A 16,453-nucleotide genomic window follows, 5' to 3' on the forward strand; every position below is an offset into this window, starting at 1 on the left:
CGCTGAACCCAGAGAGGATAAATAAGGCATGGTTTGTTTTCTATGTTTTTACAACAAAATTGACTTTGGAGGTAAAAGTTGTTTGAAAGCGTGCAACCCCTTTAAATAATACTGCAATACCATGGCCAGTTAGTACCCATCATGACAGAATAACACCACCATACTATTGTCTCATTGTAGCCTATATGGGCAGGAGAAATGTAAAGTTACACATTTTTCTTTATAAATTACTGATTTTTATTCTGTTCTCTCTATTATTATTTGTTGTTGATGCTCTTTCAGGTCCTGTTGTAACGCAGTAACCAGCATTTGAACTCAGGGGAAAAAAAGCCATCATGAGCGATATAGTGGTGTGTGAGGCATCTGTGAAGTTGATAAAGGGGGACATCACTGCCGAAACTACAGACGCCGTAGTGAACTTAATGAATACAAAATGTAACCGCAGCTCTGGTAAGAAGCTTTACCAATAATAAAAATGCTCAGATCAACTGTAGTTATTGATATCTGCTCACTGAGCTTGTTGTTAGTACAAAGGCTATGTGCACACTTCAGTTTTTCAAAGTGTTTTTTTATTGTTTTTCTGAAATTATTTTGTATTGAAGTTTTTCCACTAGTGGTAAGTACTATTTGTGAACGAGCACTACCATGCTTGGGTGCTCATGTCACGCTAGGTACGAGGGAATACCAAGCAAACAGAGGAAGGGAAACCCTGCGTCTAGGGAAGGGGGAGATGGTGACCCCTGACCAAACCTACCACTGGTCCCTGGGGTCCCTCATAGGCAGAGGAGATACCTAGTACACTGAATACTGACAGTAGGAATAATAGAAAGTCAGGGAGGATTTTGCACAGCCAAATGATGTGACATTCTATTTCTGGACACCACAAGACTATCTGAATGTGAAGAATGACCACGGCACTTCCATTGTGGTGCCCAAGTAGGATCCAATCCCTTAGTATGGTATGAAAGAGAGACGTGGCACTCAGATTGCTGAGCAAAAGCTGCCTGACACAGCGGTGGACACCGCAGTCTCCTTATCAGCATCTATGAATCTAAGCCACAAGTGAACTCCAGTATGCAAATTGATGAATGTCCAAGGTATTAGGACCAAAACGTCTGTGCTCTGTTTACTTTATAAGGATTTCAAAATAAAAAAATCACAGCTTTTGGTCAGCAATCTGAGTCACAAGACTGTCACCCGTGACAGCTCAGTACTCGTAATTAGAGATGAATGATCTCTGTCATGCTCGGTACTGGTAACTAGTGATGAGCGAGCACTGCCATGCTTGGGTGTTCAGTACTCATAACTAGTGATGAGCGGGCACTACCATACTCAGGTGCTCGGTACTCGTAACTAGTGATGAGCGGGCACTACCATGATCGGGTGCTCGGTACTCGTAACTAGTGATGAGCGGGCACTACCATGATCGGGTGCTCAGTACTCGTAACTAGTGATGAGCGGGCACTACCATGCTCGGGTGCTCAGTACTCGTAACTAGTGATGAGCGGGTACTACCATGCTCGGGTGCTCGGGTGCCCAGTACTCGTATCTAATGATGAGCGGGCACTACCATGCTCAGGTGCTTGGTATTCATAAACAGTAATGAGTAAACATTATCCATGCTCAGGTGCTTGATACTCATTATTAGTGATAAGCGAGCACTAACATCCTTGGGTGCTGGGTACTCGTAATGAGCAGTTGGATGCTCAGATGGGCGCGACTCGAGCACCCCAGTTTAATGGAAGTCAAGGGGAACGCAAGAATTTTTCTGAGAAATCTTCTGGAAAAATGCTTGTGTGTCGCCAGGGGTTAATGGGATACCCAGAACTGGGCCAAGGGGTTGCTTCTGGAAAGGGGATCACGGTGTTGTGACCCGGTCTGTGATCCCTGGTTCCACAATAAAAAGGGGGTTATGTACGTGACGCCACCTGTGAAATGTGATCAGAGATGACCACCGCTGCTGCAGAATCTCCGGGGGTGATGGATGGCAGCTTATGATGGGACGGCTTCCCATGGGTAGAGCCTTCTCCCCGGGGCAGGGTGATAGTCTATGGGGGGAATGCAAGACACCAGCACAATAAACAAGCAGACTCACGGTTTTGCAGTTTCTTTGTCCTTTACTGATGATGGTATTCAGCAGAGTACTGTCCACGGAGTCTGTGAGGGGTTTAGGGTTTCTCCCACCCAGCCGGGCCGTTTTGGCTTCCTTGCCTGCACTGTGTGTCTGTGGCCCTGCTGCTGTGTAAACTAGGCAGCCAGCCCAGTTCTCCTCCTGGGTACCGACCTGACAGGCAACTCGAGTCCTTCCTTGTAGTGTTCCTGAACTCTGCGTTTGTTGCTGTGTCTGTGATACAGGTGAAGAATGTGGAATCTTCACTTCTCCGGTGTTAACTGTGCGGTGTGTAATCTGCACAGCCTCGGATCCGGAATCCGTTCTGTGTATTCCACTGGGGTGAGTTCAGCAATACTCTTTCTCCCAGGTATGTTCCTCTGTGTAATCTGTCTCCTTTCCTCGGACCCTTAGCTTTGGCCTGGAATTGGTCAGCGGATCCTGAGGTGAGCTTGAGCCAGCTCCAACCTGCAGATCTTCCTTCAGCCCTCCCAGGAACTTAACTGAGCTGCAGCTACACTGAACTGAGCTGCACTAAACTGAAACTGACCATTTCCTTTCCACACCAGAATATACAGGGAAGCAGCTTGGTCTCCCCCTTCTGGCCTGAAGGTCTTGGTGTTGTGTGGGGAGTTAACCCTTTGTGTTGTTACTGTGGCAACCCTGGGGTGCCACACTTGAGTTTCCCATTGATTTCTATTACACTCGGATACTTAAGTCATGCCCATCCAAGCGACCAACTGCTTATTAGTCATTACGAGTACCCAGCACCCAACCAGGGTAGTGTTTTCAATGGATAATTCTTTTAAAGGGAACCTATCAGTTGATCCATGCTGGCTGATTCATGGACACCATGGATCAGACACTGGCTGCACAGGTATGTTTGACTCTAAAAGGCTGCACAGGTATGTTTGACTCTAAAAAGGCTGCTTACTTTAAAAGCCATCAGAGACTCTGCTGCATGGACGACTAGTTAGACATGGAGGTCTCCAGCAGCATCTCCCCACCCTCTGCCCTGGAGTGACCTGTTTCTCCTATACATTCATGCGTGGAGAGACCTGTCACTCAAGGTGAGAGGGCAGGAAGAAACTGCTGGGGAAACGCCTGTCCAACTAGTCTCTTGTGCGGTTCAGTCCCTGGCAGTTTAAAGTATGCCGCATTTCAGAGTCAAACATATATGGCTGAAATTGTGCAGTCCATCTAGCTAAGTGGGCAAAGATTGAGGTTAAACCTTTACAAAGGGCTATGCCATTCCGACAAAGAGTTTCAAGGAAAAGTGCAGTAGTCTAAGATCTATTTCATAATGAATAGTGATGGGCGATCCCCCCGATGGTTGCGATTGGGAGCCTCGCCCGATCGTTTAGTAAAGATCGAGATTGGGATCGAGATAACACGATTTTGCGTTCGATCACCGATCTTGGGCTTTGTGATGGGGCAGGAAGGGAGGCTGTAAAATAAAGAATATAATTTTTAATAAACATTGTCATTATACTTACAGGTCCTGTGACGCGTCCTGCAGACTGTCTCCCGGCGCTTCTACTCCAGAGTCCGATCATTGCTATTCCCCCAGGTTAAAGGACCTTCCGTGACATCATAGCCATGTGACCAGTCTGGTGTAAATGTTGTACAGACATAGGCTTACAGACTAGTCACATCACTATGACATCATCAAACATCCTCACAGTCAGACTGCTTATCGCTCTGTACAGAGCGATGTAGCAGAGCTGACAATGCTCTCTCTGCTTCTCACATTGTGTCTGTGACTGTGTCTGTAAGAGTGATGAAGCTGACAATGCTCTACATGTGGACTAAGTCGGACTAAGGAATTTTTTATAATAAAGATGGAGTCTCTAAATGTTTTTTTTGTTTTATTTCTAATTAAAAAATTTCCATATGGGGGGCGTGTCCTGACATGGAAGCGTGAGGACGCTGGATTCCAGAGCTCCTGCGCCCACAGCCAAATTTTATTAGATCCTGCAGTCCCCACTTACCCAGGATGGCCCCCAAGAAGAGACCGGGGGTTGCGCCCGCCTCTGCCTCCCCGGTGACGAGCCAGAGACCCCAGGGGAGCCTCACAAAGTTCCTGACGGCGCCGGGCTCTGAACCTCCGCAGGCGGCCCGGAGCAAGATGGCGCCGGCGGGCGAGTGGCGTCCTCCAGCGGGGGATTCCCCAGGTGCAGCTCGGCACTCTCCCACAGCCTGTGAAGTAGTGCAAGGGATCAGCGGTGGAGAGAAACGGAGGACAGAGTCGGCGGTGAGACTGGACGGAGCGGGCCCAGGTACAGAGGACTGGAGGAGGGGGGAGGCTGCTCAGTCTGCCTCACAGCACGCTGCTGTGGATAGTGAGGGGGCCCTGGGTGGATCACCAGACCCGGGTATACCTGCCATGCTCTGCACACAGGGGACCCCCCCGCCCCTGGGCCACACGGAGCCTCAGGCTATATTAAACAACCTGCACTCTGGCCCCCCACTGGGGGACATACAAGCCCTAAGAGAACTTATTTTGGCCCTCCCCAGCAAGAAAGATCTGGAGGACGTTGTGGCTAGAATTGAATCCTCCCAGCAGATGGCGCTGTCTGCCCTGAGGGAGGAAATGGTGGTACTGGAGGACAGAATTGAGGCCACAGAGCAGGCTCAGGAGTCCCTGGAGAGCAGAATGGAGAGGATTGAGAGAGACTGTGAGTCATCCAATGCCCGCATCAGAGACCTTGCCCTGCTCTTGGATGACCAAGAGAACAGAGGCAGAAGAAATAATATCAGGCTGAAGGGTATACCGGAGGACTGGCCCCAGGAACTCCTGCGTACTAAAGTCTTAAACATCTTCAACCGGGTCACCGATCGCCCCTCGGAGGCTACCTACCTCTTCGACAGAATTCACAGAGTCGCAAGGCCGGGCCCTAGATCTGTCCCCTCCTCTAGAGATGTACTATGTCGTTTGCATTATTACGGAGACAGAGAAAGGATCCTACAGGGAGCTTGGTCATACGGACCTGTGGAGATGGATGGGGCCATGGTGAAGTTGTTTCCTGATGTCTCCAGCCGCACACTATATATGAGACGCCTACTTCATCCTCTCCTGCTTGGCATCAAAGAAGTGAACGCCTCATATAGATGGGGCCATCCCTTCCATTTGATAGTACGCAAGGGGGACTCCGTGTTCTTGCTGAGGAGGCACTCGGAGCTTCCGAATCTTTTTGCCTTCCTGGGAATACCAGACTGCTCAATTCCGGACTGGATGGAGTGGGAACCCCAGGCACCCCCGGGGCTGCGGAGGAGGAAGGGAGGCACCCGTCCTACCCAAAGCGGTGATCCTTGAGGGGCATGGCATGTACCGGGTGCTGCTGTGAGGAAGGAGTGGACCAAGCTATGAGACGGAGGTGCTTTTGATGGGAGACGGAGTCAAAGAACTGGGAGCTGGGAGGCTCTCTTACGTCTCTACGACCCCTAAGCAGGAGTCAGGGCCTTGGGCTAGTTTTTCTGGACATAGTTTATTGACTTAAGTTTTTGAAAATCCTATTTCTATGGCAATGACTAGTTTAGGATTGGGGGTGGGGGGGGGGAATGTTTTTCTTTACTGCGTTCGTCCTGGGTGGTGAGGTGTGTGGGTGGTAATCGGCTGACCCTCCCTCTTCGTCGGGGAGAAGGGTCATTTAGTACTACTGTTGAGGATAAAGAATTGAGTATCCAAAAATACTTAATTCAGCCATTTCATAGACTCAGTTATATAGTTCAGTAGATGTGAACTAACACACATATTTGTGAATGCTTTTGTTTCTTATTAACATGTATATATGTATATTGCATATTCAGTGTATTTTCCTTAAACTCAGTATATACTAGGATATATATGTATAGCTTGAATATGGCCACCATTTCCTGGTTTACACCCAAGACAGATGGACAAAGAGAAATTCCTGGATCCTAGACTGACCAATCAACGGAGAATATGTAGATCTCTCTACGTCATGAAGCCCTGACTTACGATACTTGATTGGACTAAAACTTTTGTTCACACCCCCTTACTGTTTGGTCTAGAGTCTCTTTCAAACAATAAAGAACACACTTGGTTAAGAGCCCGTCATGGAGATAGATGTAACTGACTTGCTGTGCAGTTATTTTTCATTCTCGTGTGCACCCATGACATTTTAATGAGAAGCAGCAGCCGGATATCAAGAGATCCTTTGAGTCTCATCATCATCGTCATTCTGACCTTGACAGTTGGCGCCCAACGTGGGGCAACCGAGAAGAGTGAGTCAGAGCTTCCACTTTCCGGACGTCTGGGGCTACTCCACAAGTATCCAGGTGTTGCTCGATATCGAGGACTTGATCACCCTCCGTTTCACGGTAAGAACATCATATACATTGTGTGTGCTGTTTTACCTGTGGATCGAGACACCTGGCGAAAGTGGGTGGTCACTAGTCCGGAGAATGGTAGTGCACCGGAGACCTAACGGTGTGACTGTCACTCGCCGGTGGGCTAGAAGGACCCAGCTCCCATAGGGGCTAGGGGTAGGTTGTAAAGTATCCGGCTGTCTGTAATTAGAAATGGGGTGTTTTCTTGAGTAGCTGTTTTTATCTGTATATAGGTGTATGGTTAATCAAGCTTGTGATTTCTCTGTTTGGTTCTCGGAGAGTTAATTGCCTGTAGTTTTTTCTTCTTCGCTGTGAACAAAGGGAGAAGGGGGGTCTGGTTAAGCCCAGGGATATCCATGACAGTCTTTCTATTGAGAACAAAGAATGCGAGAGGGGGGGAGCAGAAGCCCACTGAAGCAGCTACATCTTTACATTCTTACACTCAGAGGAAGCAAAAAGGTGGGGGCTATATGTCCACCAGCTGCTTGAGGCAGAGCGGAGATCAAGTTACACAGCTCAGTCTCTGCTGTCTTTTAGTTAAGAAGCAAGGGGGGTGGAGGGTGAAGAGGCAGACGCTGGGTGTTACAACAGCGCAGCTCTTTGGAGAGAGGAGGGGTCAGTGGAGGTTACTGCAGCCTTTGTATCGTAAAGCAAACAGAGTTGTAATGATTTGAAAGAAAAACAAGTGTTATTTTAGTTTGGATTTGAGAGAAATTAACGGGTTCATGCATTTTTCAGTTTTTTTAACTTGTTTGTTTTTGAACAGAAGTATGAGAACTAGCGATTCCCCTGTGTTGCGGACATAGCCACTGTTTGTTAGATATTAGACATCAGATATTAAATATTGAATATTAAATATTAAATGTTGAATATTGAATATTGAATGTTGGATAGATAATAAACGAGGCGGGAAGGGTTCTGTTAACTTAAAGTGGATTTAGCGTATTCCTCTGCGTTTTAAACGCGAGCCACTGTTATGAGCAGGTAGGTCTTCATAACGAGGCAGGAAAGAAACTCACTTTAGTTGAGGTAAGGGTGCTGGAGTTAGCGGATTCTCATGCGTATTAGACGCGAGTCACTGTCAGCGTGTTAAAAACGCGGACGAGACGAGAAAGGACTCCATTGGAACGGCCGATCCAATTAAGCACTGTATACTCTGTTCAAAAGATAAATATGTTGTTTTTTAGTAGGAGCTGAGAACGCTGTCGCCCTAGTTACAAAAAACGGAAAAAATATAAAAGATTGCAAAAAGTTGTGTAATATCGTTGGACTACCACTAGATGGCAGGCTGCAACCCATGTATTGAAGTTCAGATTAATCTGTAGTGAGTTTATAATGAAGAACAAAGACCTCATTCACTGTGTGTTGCTGTTTGTAGAATCACTAAATGTGTTTCTCTAGCGGTGCCTTATTGTTTTTCTCTAGAAGTCATTATATCTGGTGCTAATCATATCTCTCCTTTGTATGCTGGAATGCAAATTTACAGGCACTAAAGTATCCCTGGTTTACTACGTAGTTCCAGCCACTCCCAGTACACCCAGGGAGTCACAACATGGATGCTACACCCGGAAGTCAGGTGCCTGGAACTTCCTGTGGCAGCCGTCTTGCTACACCCACTGATGGCAGTACACCTCATAAGCCACACCCCTCGAAATGGCTCTTTGTTCAAAGCTCTCCACCCATCCCCGGTGGGAGGTGTTCTGTGGTATAAATGACTAACATATTTGAATAAGTATAAATTGTATATTTGTTTACTCAGTTATCCCATAAATGCAAGTCAAAGATAAGTAAGTGAAATTTTTACAGAAATGATGTGGAAATAGATCTGTTCACATAAAATTAATTGGTATTTTAAAAGTCCTGCAGCATTATATCATAAAATAAAATAGAGGAAGGTAAATATATATATATATCTTTGTATTATGTTAGTTAATTTAAAACAAAAATTGTAAACGACTTACCCCTACTGATGTCAAAATGTATCAAATCCATTTGTAAAAAGGAATTAGGAAACATGTATAATGTATCCAATGTAGATTTTGCTAATGGATGTGTTCACTGCTACGTCTTTGTTATAACAAAGGTTGAGTTTTTTTCCTTCTTCCTGTCTCACTTTTAAGAAGAATGGAATGTGTCTCTCTCCAATAGTGACGTGAGTTTGGTTTAACCCTTAGAGTTCAGGATTTCCCATTTTTAGTTTGCTGTTTATACCTGAATAGGGAATATTAAATTTTATGGGATGTGCGATATAATTTGTGTTGTTTTGTGTTTAATGGCGATTTATTTGAACAATATATTTTTATTTTGTGACTCTATCACCTTTTCTGTTTTTACGATTATTTCTAAACCATTCATATATTTTTTGCCAGTTAGTCGCCTAGTCACAGCTGTCATTTCATCATGTCTCAGTCGTTTCTAGTATGAAAGGTTTTTCTTTTCTTTATGGATACAGTGTTGTTTATTGTAAAGTTTTAAAATTCCCCAGTAATGTATATTGTTGTGAGATGTACGTTATTTTCAGTGTTTGTTCCTTTTAGTATGTGGCTAATTTATTACCTGCTATTTTATCTTTTCTTTTAGGGAATACCAGTATACAAATGCTGAATTTTGCCATATTGGTAAATAAACAATTAAACAAGGGGGGAATAAGGTATTAATTATATTCTCCAGTTTCTTGGAGAGCGCAGCAGGCATATTAGATAGGTTTTGAAGTTGACCTTGGTTTTGAAGCTGACCTTTTTCCCATAGGTTATGTTTATTAGATTACTATGAGGTATATCTGTTAACTGAAATAGGAAAGTCTTGTCTTATATGTTTATTTGTTTATTTGTTTGTTTATTTATTTAGTATTCTCAGTCATGTGAGGTATAGATGACCACTAACTGTATTATGATCAGAGATGAAGTTATAAGAATGATCTAATGTATATTTTTTAGTTTTTGTTTTTATAGATGAAACCAGATGGTGGTCGATTCTGCACTGGATATGCTGCTGTTTACACCACATGAGGTAGTCTAAATTCGACCACTCCCTCCAATCCTATTGATACAGGAGACAGTGATGCATTAAATGCCCTCTCTAGATGGGTAGAACAGGAGTGGGTAAGAGTCTTTAGAGGTGTATGTAGGTTGTAGATTTTTTTCCTGTTGTCAAATGAATTAGGTATGCCGAAAAGAAAGTCTAGATCTGAGCTGATGGATTCGGATGGAGATCCTCGCACAGGTGCAGTTGACCAAGAAGCAGTGAACGGGCCTAGAGTTGAGAGTCTTTCACCAATACCGACCATGCCTTGGTGACATTGGTCACGTCAGTGACTTCTGTTACTCCTTGTGTTCTTAAATCCCTACAGGAACAAGCGATACAACAAGGAATGGACTGTGACATGCAGGGAGCCAGCTGAATGAGGAAGGTCTGTGGATAAAGGGTGGTAAGCTTTCTCTGCCATGAGAGCTCTTCTTAATGATGGCCCAGGTAACATCTGTGAAAGACAATTGTCAGTGTGTGCTTTGGTGACACCGGGTTCAGTACCCAGGTGGGCAGATTCACCCAGTCTTGTGAGACAAGTGCCTAGAACGAAGTGAGAAAAAAACTGTAAAGAGTCCGTAGAAACACCCTGCACCTACTCTACCCATTCTTAGAGACTGCAAACTGATTATAGATGTATATCATGAGCACGTTGTATGCAAGTCTGTGCGTGTTGTGTAAATTTCTTTCCAGGTTTGGTCAGAGGTATTCCAGTGCAGGAAACGACATTATTGTTGAGCAGCACATGAAGGTGGTATGTAAAGAAAAATGTGTTTACAAAAAGTGTATATTTTATAGAAAAGTGGAAACTAGTAAATGGTGTATAAAATGTATATGTTCTGTTTTCTTTTTGCAATAAGCAGGTCTTTATGTAAGATGTTTTTTTGGTTTAGCATAGGCATGTATATTTTTATATAATTGACTGAATAGTGTGATAAACAGGTGTATTCTCCAATTCCAGATCTTAAATCAGAGCTATTAGCATATGGTCTCCAGTCAGGAGACTGATTGATCCTAAAGGACAAGCGAGAAAGAGCCATGAGTCAACACTAGAGGAGCTGATCCAACCACAGAAAATCTATGGATCCACACCTCGCATTGTAGAAGGGTTAATCAACCAGAGCTGCACTGAGCGTTCTGCTCATACTTATCCTTTTCAGAAAACCCTGTACAGTTTTAGACCAGCATTGCCAGAACAGTTAGAAGAGAGGACTTAGAGAACCTTGAGACATGGGAAAGTCCAACTACAAAGGGTGAGGACTCGCCTAGGAGTCCTTGGTCTCAAACCGGTGAAGAAAACCCCTTTCCCCTTTCCGCCCATGTTTCAACGTTCAGTTAGGCAGGTTTTTCAACAGATCTTTCTACCTCTCTTCCTAAGGGAACACAGTACCCTTAGAATTTAGAAATGGCAGAAGTAAGTCTTTAGGGGGGACTGTTGAGGATAAAGAATTGAGTATCCAAAAATACTTAATTCAGCCATTTCATAGACTCAGTTATATAGTTCAGTAGATGTGAACTAACACACATATTTGTGAATGCTTTTGTTTCTTATTAACATGTATATATGTATATTGCATATTCAGTGTATTTTCCTTAAACTCAGTATATACTAGGATATATATGTATAGCTTGAATATGGCCACCATTTCCTGGTTTACACCCAAGACAGATGGACAAAGAGAAATTCCTGGATCCTAGACTGACCAATCAACGGAGAATATGTAGATCTCTCTACGTCATGAAGCCCTGACTTACGATACTTGATTGGACTAAAACTTTTGTTCACACCCCCTTACTGTTTGGTCTAGAGTCTCTTTCAAACAATAAAGAACACACTTGGTTAAGAGCCCGTCATGGAGATAGATGTAACTGACTTGCTGTGCAGTTATTTTTCATTCTCGTGTGCACCCATGACATTTTAATGAGAAGCAGCAGCCGGATATCAAGAGATCCTTTGAGTCTCATCATCATCGTCATTCTGACCTTGACACTAATAAGAGGGGCGCGGGTCTGCGCTCTGGCCGCATGTCAGTTCTTGTCCCTATCTTTTCCTTAGTAGTCCCTGGGCTGGTCCCTGGTACTGCGAGCGGCAGTCCTGCTGATTTTCCACTTTCTTGTTCTCTTCTCTGAACTTCTTGCCTTTCTCTCTTCCCCCTGCTAAAGGGTCTCTGCTACTTCCTCCCTTGTCAATACTTTTTCTTCCCCCCTCTCTTTTTACCAGCTTTCCCCCCCCCTTTTTTATTTTTCCCCTCTTCTTTCTTTGTTTGTTTCTCTAGGGTCTCGCGACAGAGAATGGCGAAACAGAGGCAGGCCGAACTGCGGGTGGGCTCACTGAATGTCAAAGGCCTTCATAGCCCTGAAAAACGGTCTATCCTACTGAACCTTCTCTTGAAAAACCGAATCCAGGTAGCCTTCCTCCAAGAGACACACTACTGTGAAGCTAAACCTTACAGACTCTCGGACAGAAGGTACCCCATAGTGCACCACTCACCCTCCCCTGATCCTAGATCTAGGGGCACGAGCATCCTTATGTCCAGTATGCTCCCTTGGGAATTGTTGGACTCTCAGACAGACGACCAGGGTAGGCTTATGATGCTCAAGGGACGCATTGCTACTCAGACATTTACATTCGTTGCAGTATACTTGCCTAATGCGGGCCAATGTCCCACCTTGCTGCGTTACCTTGAGAAGATAGAGGAATTCTCGGAGGGCACTCTGGTTCTCGGGGGTGACTTTAATGTAGTGTTGGAACCGTTGAGGGACAGTTCAAAAGGGGTGTCCGGTATGCCACACATGACGCTGCGCCGAATGAGACGGGGACTACATGACCACCAACTGATAGACACTTGGTGATTGCTGCACCCATCAGACAAAGACTTTTCATTTTATTCTGCAGCGCACGACTGCTATTCTAGGTTGGACCTCTTTTTTATTAAACATGGGGACCTACACTCTCTGGTGGATGCTTCAATTGAGTGCATATCTTTCTCTGATCACGCCCTGATCACGGTCACTCTGTCCCTTGGATGTCCCATCGGGAGGCAGGGTCAGTGAATATTGAACACCTCGCTACTCAATGAGCCTGTGACAATGCAAGAAATAAGGGAGGCCTTGACGGAATACTTTGACTGTAGTGGGAGGGAGGGGGTGTCCCCCAACATTGTGTGGGAAGCTCACAAATGTGTTGTGAGGGGATTATTCATCAAACATGGGGCCCGTCTGAAAAGGGAATGGGAAGCTGAGGTTATATCTCTCCTAGCAGACATAAGGGAGTTGGAAGCAGTACACAAGGGGTCTCTGGGAGGGAACGTGGGCGCCAATCTGGCCAGGAAGAGGGAGGAACTCAGGTCCTTGTTATATCAAAAGGCCAAGGGAGTGCTAGCTAAGTGCAGGCGGCATTTCTATGAATATGGCAATAAAAGTGGCAGGACCCTGGCTAGAGCCCTCCGGACACAGAGGGCGAGGGGCTATGTTCCTAGAGTGCACATTTCTGGCGACAGGTGGGCCACTCTTCCGAAAGACATTGCCTCCGCCTTTAAAGACTTCTACTCCTCTCTCTACTCAATAGATGGGGGGCGGTCTGAGAGGGCCAGGACGGAACTACGGCAGCGTATCCAGAAGTACATTTCTAACTCCGGTTTGAAACACCTTAAACCGGAGGATGCGGACGCCCTGGAAAGACCCATCTCAGAGGAGGAGTACTGGGCTGCAATTAAAAATTCCCCCACTGGTAAGGCCCCTGGCCCAGATGGCTTCCCCCTGCTTTACTACAAAAAGATGGGCTCCATGCTGCTCCCCCCCTTTCTCTCTGCCTTTAACAATATCTCACTTTCCGAAAAAGTCCACTTGCCGAGAGACTCTCTGGCCGCTAATATAGTAGTCATCCCTAAAGAGGGTAAAGACCCTACCTCTTGTTCTAGTTACCGACCCATCTCCCTCCTCAACACAGACTTGAAGCTCTTCACCAGAAAATTATCAGAAAGACTCTCTCCATTGCTGGGGGGGGATTGTCCACCCGGACCAGGCTGGCTTCATGATGGGAAGGGAAGCGAGGGACAACACATCTAAGGCGCTGAACTTAATCCACAGGGCTAATTCGGAAGGGTTGCCCCTGTCGACCGACGCAGAAAAAGCGTTCGACAGAGTCAATTGGATATTCATGGAGGAGGTTCTGCGGGAGGTGGTGTTGGGGAGGATGATGCTCAGGTGGATATGCTCTCTGTATAGTAACCCCTCTGCCGCGGTCAGGGTGAACGGTCTCCTTTCAGATAGATTTCCCATTCTTAACGGCACAAGGCAGGGATGTCCCCTCTCACCCCTGATCTTTATCCTGACCCTGGAACCCCTGCTTAGCCGAATTAGAGGTAACATTGACATTTCCGGCCCTATAGTTGTTGGTTCCACCTACAAAATCGCGGCGTACGCGGACGACTTACTTTTCTTTATTACCAACCCTCGGGTCTCCCTGCCCAATCTACTGAGAGAGCTGGAAACATACTCCTCTCTTTCTAATTTTAGAATTAACATGTCAAAATCGGAGGCTATGAATGTATCTCTCCCCCAAGATCATGTTATTTCGCTACAATCTGCGTTCGGGTTTAAGTGGGCTAACCACTCTCTGAGGTACCTGGGGGTCCAGCTGGCTGCGGACACTAGCCAACTATATATGCTGAACTATCTCCCTCTCCTGCAGTCCATTAGAACAGACTGCGCAAATTGGGCGAGGGGCCTCTTCACATGGTTTGGGAGATGTGCAATATTGAAGATGAATATATTACCACGACTTCTATACCTCTTCCAGGCCCTGTCAACTAAGATCCCGAGCTCTTTCTTCAAGGAATTGGCCTCACTATATACTAAATTTATCTGGGCGAATAAGCCGGCGAGACTTTCCCGTTCCCTACTGTGCAGACCTAAGTGTAGGGGAGGGCTGGGAATACCTGATATGAAAAAATATTACTGGGCCACACATATGGTTAGGGTTCTGGATTGGTGCCGCCACTCTAGGATGAAACCATGGGTCGCCCTGGAACAGAGCTTCTCGGAGGTACATTTACCGGCCATGCCTTGGCTCGAAAGCTTTTTCCCGTCTACTTTGAGATCTCACCCCACTATTGGCGCTACTCTGGAATGCTGTTCGAGGGGCGAGGTTCGGCGCCTCCTCCTGCTGTTGCCTTCCCCCATGTCACCAATTATAGGAGATCCGGATTTCCGTCCTGGCCTCTCGGACCCAGTTTTTCGGAGCTGGGTACAGGGGGGCAGATTCAGAGCTTACCAGCTGGGAGGGGAGGGTGACTGGCTATCTCTTTCGGATATTTGTGGTCTCTTACCTCCGGACCCCCTGGGGAGATGGAGGGCCATGCAGTTGAGGCATTTCATGAGCTCCCTTCCCTGCTTCGCCCAGTACGCTGGGCCTCCCACAAGATTCGAAAAATTGTGCTTGGGAGAGGGGGCCCTGCGGCACTCCCTTTCCCTGGCATACAATTTGCTATCAGACCCGGGAGATTTGCCCACCCCAGTCTATTTGCGGCAGTGGGAAAGGGACCTAGGGACGGCTCTATCTGACACGCAACGAAACAACGTCCTAATGATGGCACATAAAACCTCGATCAGTTCCAGACTGTTGGAGGCCAACTTCAAACTGCTGACTAGGTGGTATAGAGTCCCGATTAGACTTCATAGGATATTCCCCTCAGTCGACCCCGTTTGCTGGAGGTGTGGCTCGGGGGAGGGTGATTACATGCACATCTTTTGGTCCTGCCCTTCCTTGCAACGGTTTTGGTCAGAAGTGAGGGAGGTAATTAGACTGGTGACCGGCACGGTTGAGACATTGGGTCCGGAACTGTTTATTTTACAGCTTTCGGAACTCCCAGCTCCTAGATACAAGCGCTCTTTGCTTAGATTTCTGGTAATGGCTGCCAGGTCTTGCATCCCGCTTGGCTGGAAGTCTTCTACCCCCCCCCACAATGGCACAGTGGGTTTCAAGGGTTAACGACCTAAGGCACATGGAGGACCTGACATCCTCTCTCAATGACAGACAGGAAGATTTTCATAGGACTTGGTTTCCATGGTTGGAGTTCACTTACTCGGCGGAATACGCCAGATTACTCTCTGTTCCACGGCTGCTGTGAGGCTCTGGGGAAACACTCTCCCCCCCTTTTTTTTTTTTCTCTCCTCTCCCCCTTTCCTCTTTTTTCTTCTCTCGCTCTCCCTTCTTCTCACTTCTTTGTCCCCTATCTTCCCCTATTCTCCCCTCCCCCCTATTCCCCTTTCAACCTCTTTCTCTTAACCTGTTCTAAACTCTTTTCGGGCTTTGCTCTCTCTTTCTATGTTCTGTATTCTACCCTTGTTGGGTTGGTTCATAAAAGGATTAAATTGGGCCTGACTCGAGCAGTTGCAGTGACTAGATATGTACAGGGGTGCGGAAGGGTGGGCTACATGTCAATGTTAAATATTTGAAATCTGTTATTCTGTTCTTTGTGGAGCAGGTGTTACTTTGTATGTTCTCGAGTCGGTCTTTAAAATAAAGAATTTAAAAAAAAAAAAATTCCATATTTTTTTTTTTTACTGTTTATTAGAAATTCATGATGGCCATGTCTAATTTGTCGTGACACCATGAATTTCGGGCTTAGTACCATCTGAGAATACAAAGCTGGTATTAACCCCTTTATTACCCAGCGTGCCACCACATTAGGGCCACTGGACGAGCCGGATAAAGTGGCCTAATTTCCAGGGGCGACTGCAGGCTGACTAGCTTTACCTTACTGGTGATCAAATTCAGCGGGAGCTCACACAGTTTTTTTTAATTATTTTAAAAGATAAATAAATAAAAACTGGGCGTCCCTGTATTTTGATTGCCAGCCAAGGTAAAGCCAGGCAGATGGAGGTGGCAGCCCGTAGCCGTCCGCTTTATCTGCACTGAGAATCAAAAATACTGCGGAGTGCTACATCATTTTTTTTAATGAT

At 46.0% G+C, this 16,453-nt stretch overlaps 1 protein-coding gene across 1 annotated transcript in view; it reads left to right on the forward strand.

Moving 5' to 3' along the window:
- Positions 1–302: 302 nt before the first annotated feature.
- Positions 303–16,453, forward strand: part of LOC142246609 (protein mono-ADP-ribosyltransferase PARP15-like) — a 331,278-nt gene continuing 315,127 nt past the window's right edge. The window contains exon 1 of the mRNA XM_075319679.1: positions 303–450. Coding sequence (XP_075175794.1) covers positions 336–450 — 115 coding nt within the window. The 5' untranslated portion in view covers positions 303–335. The remainder of the gene's footprint in view (positions 451–16,453) is intronic.

The sequence above is a fragment of the Anomaloglossus baeobatrachus genome, chromosome 7 (genome assembly GCF_048569485.1).
Source record: "Anomaloglossus baeobatrachus isolate aAnoBae1 chromosome 7, aAnoBae1.hap1, whole genome shotgun sequence".
Taxonomy (NCBI): domain Eukaryota; kingdom Metazoa; phylum Chordata; class Amphibia; order Anura; family Aromobatidae; genus Anomaloglossus; species Anomaloglossus baeobatrachus.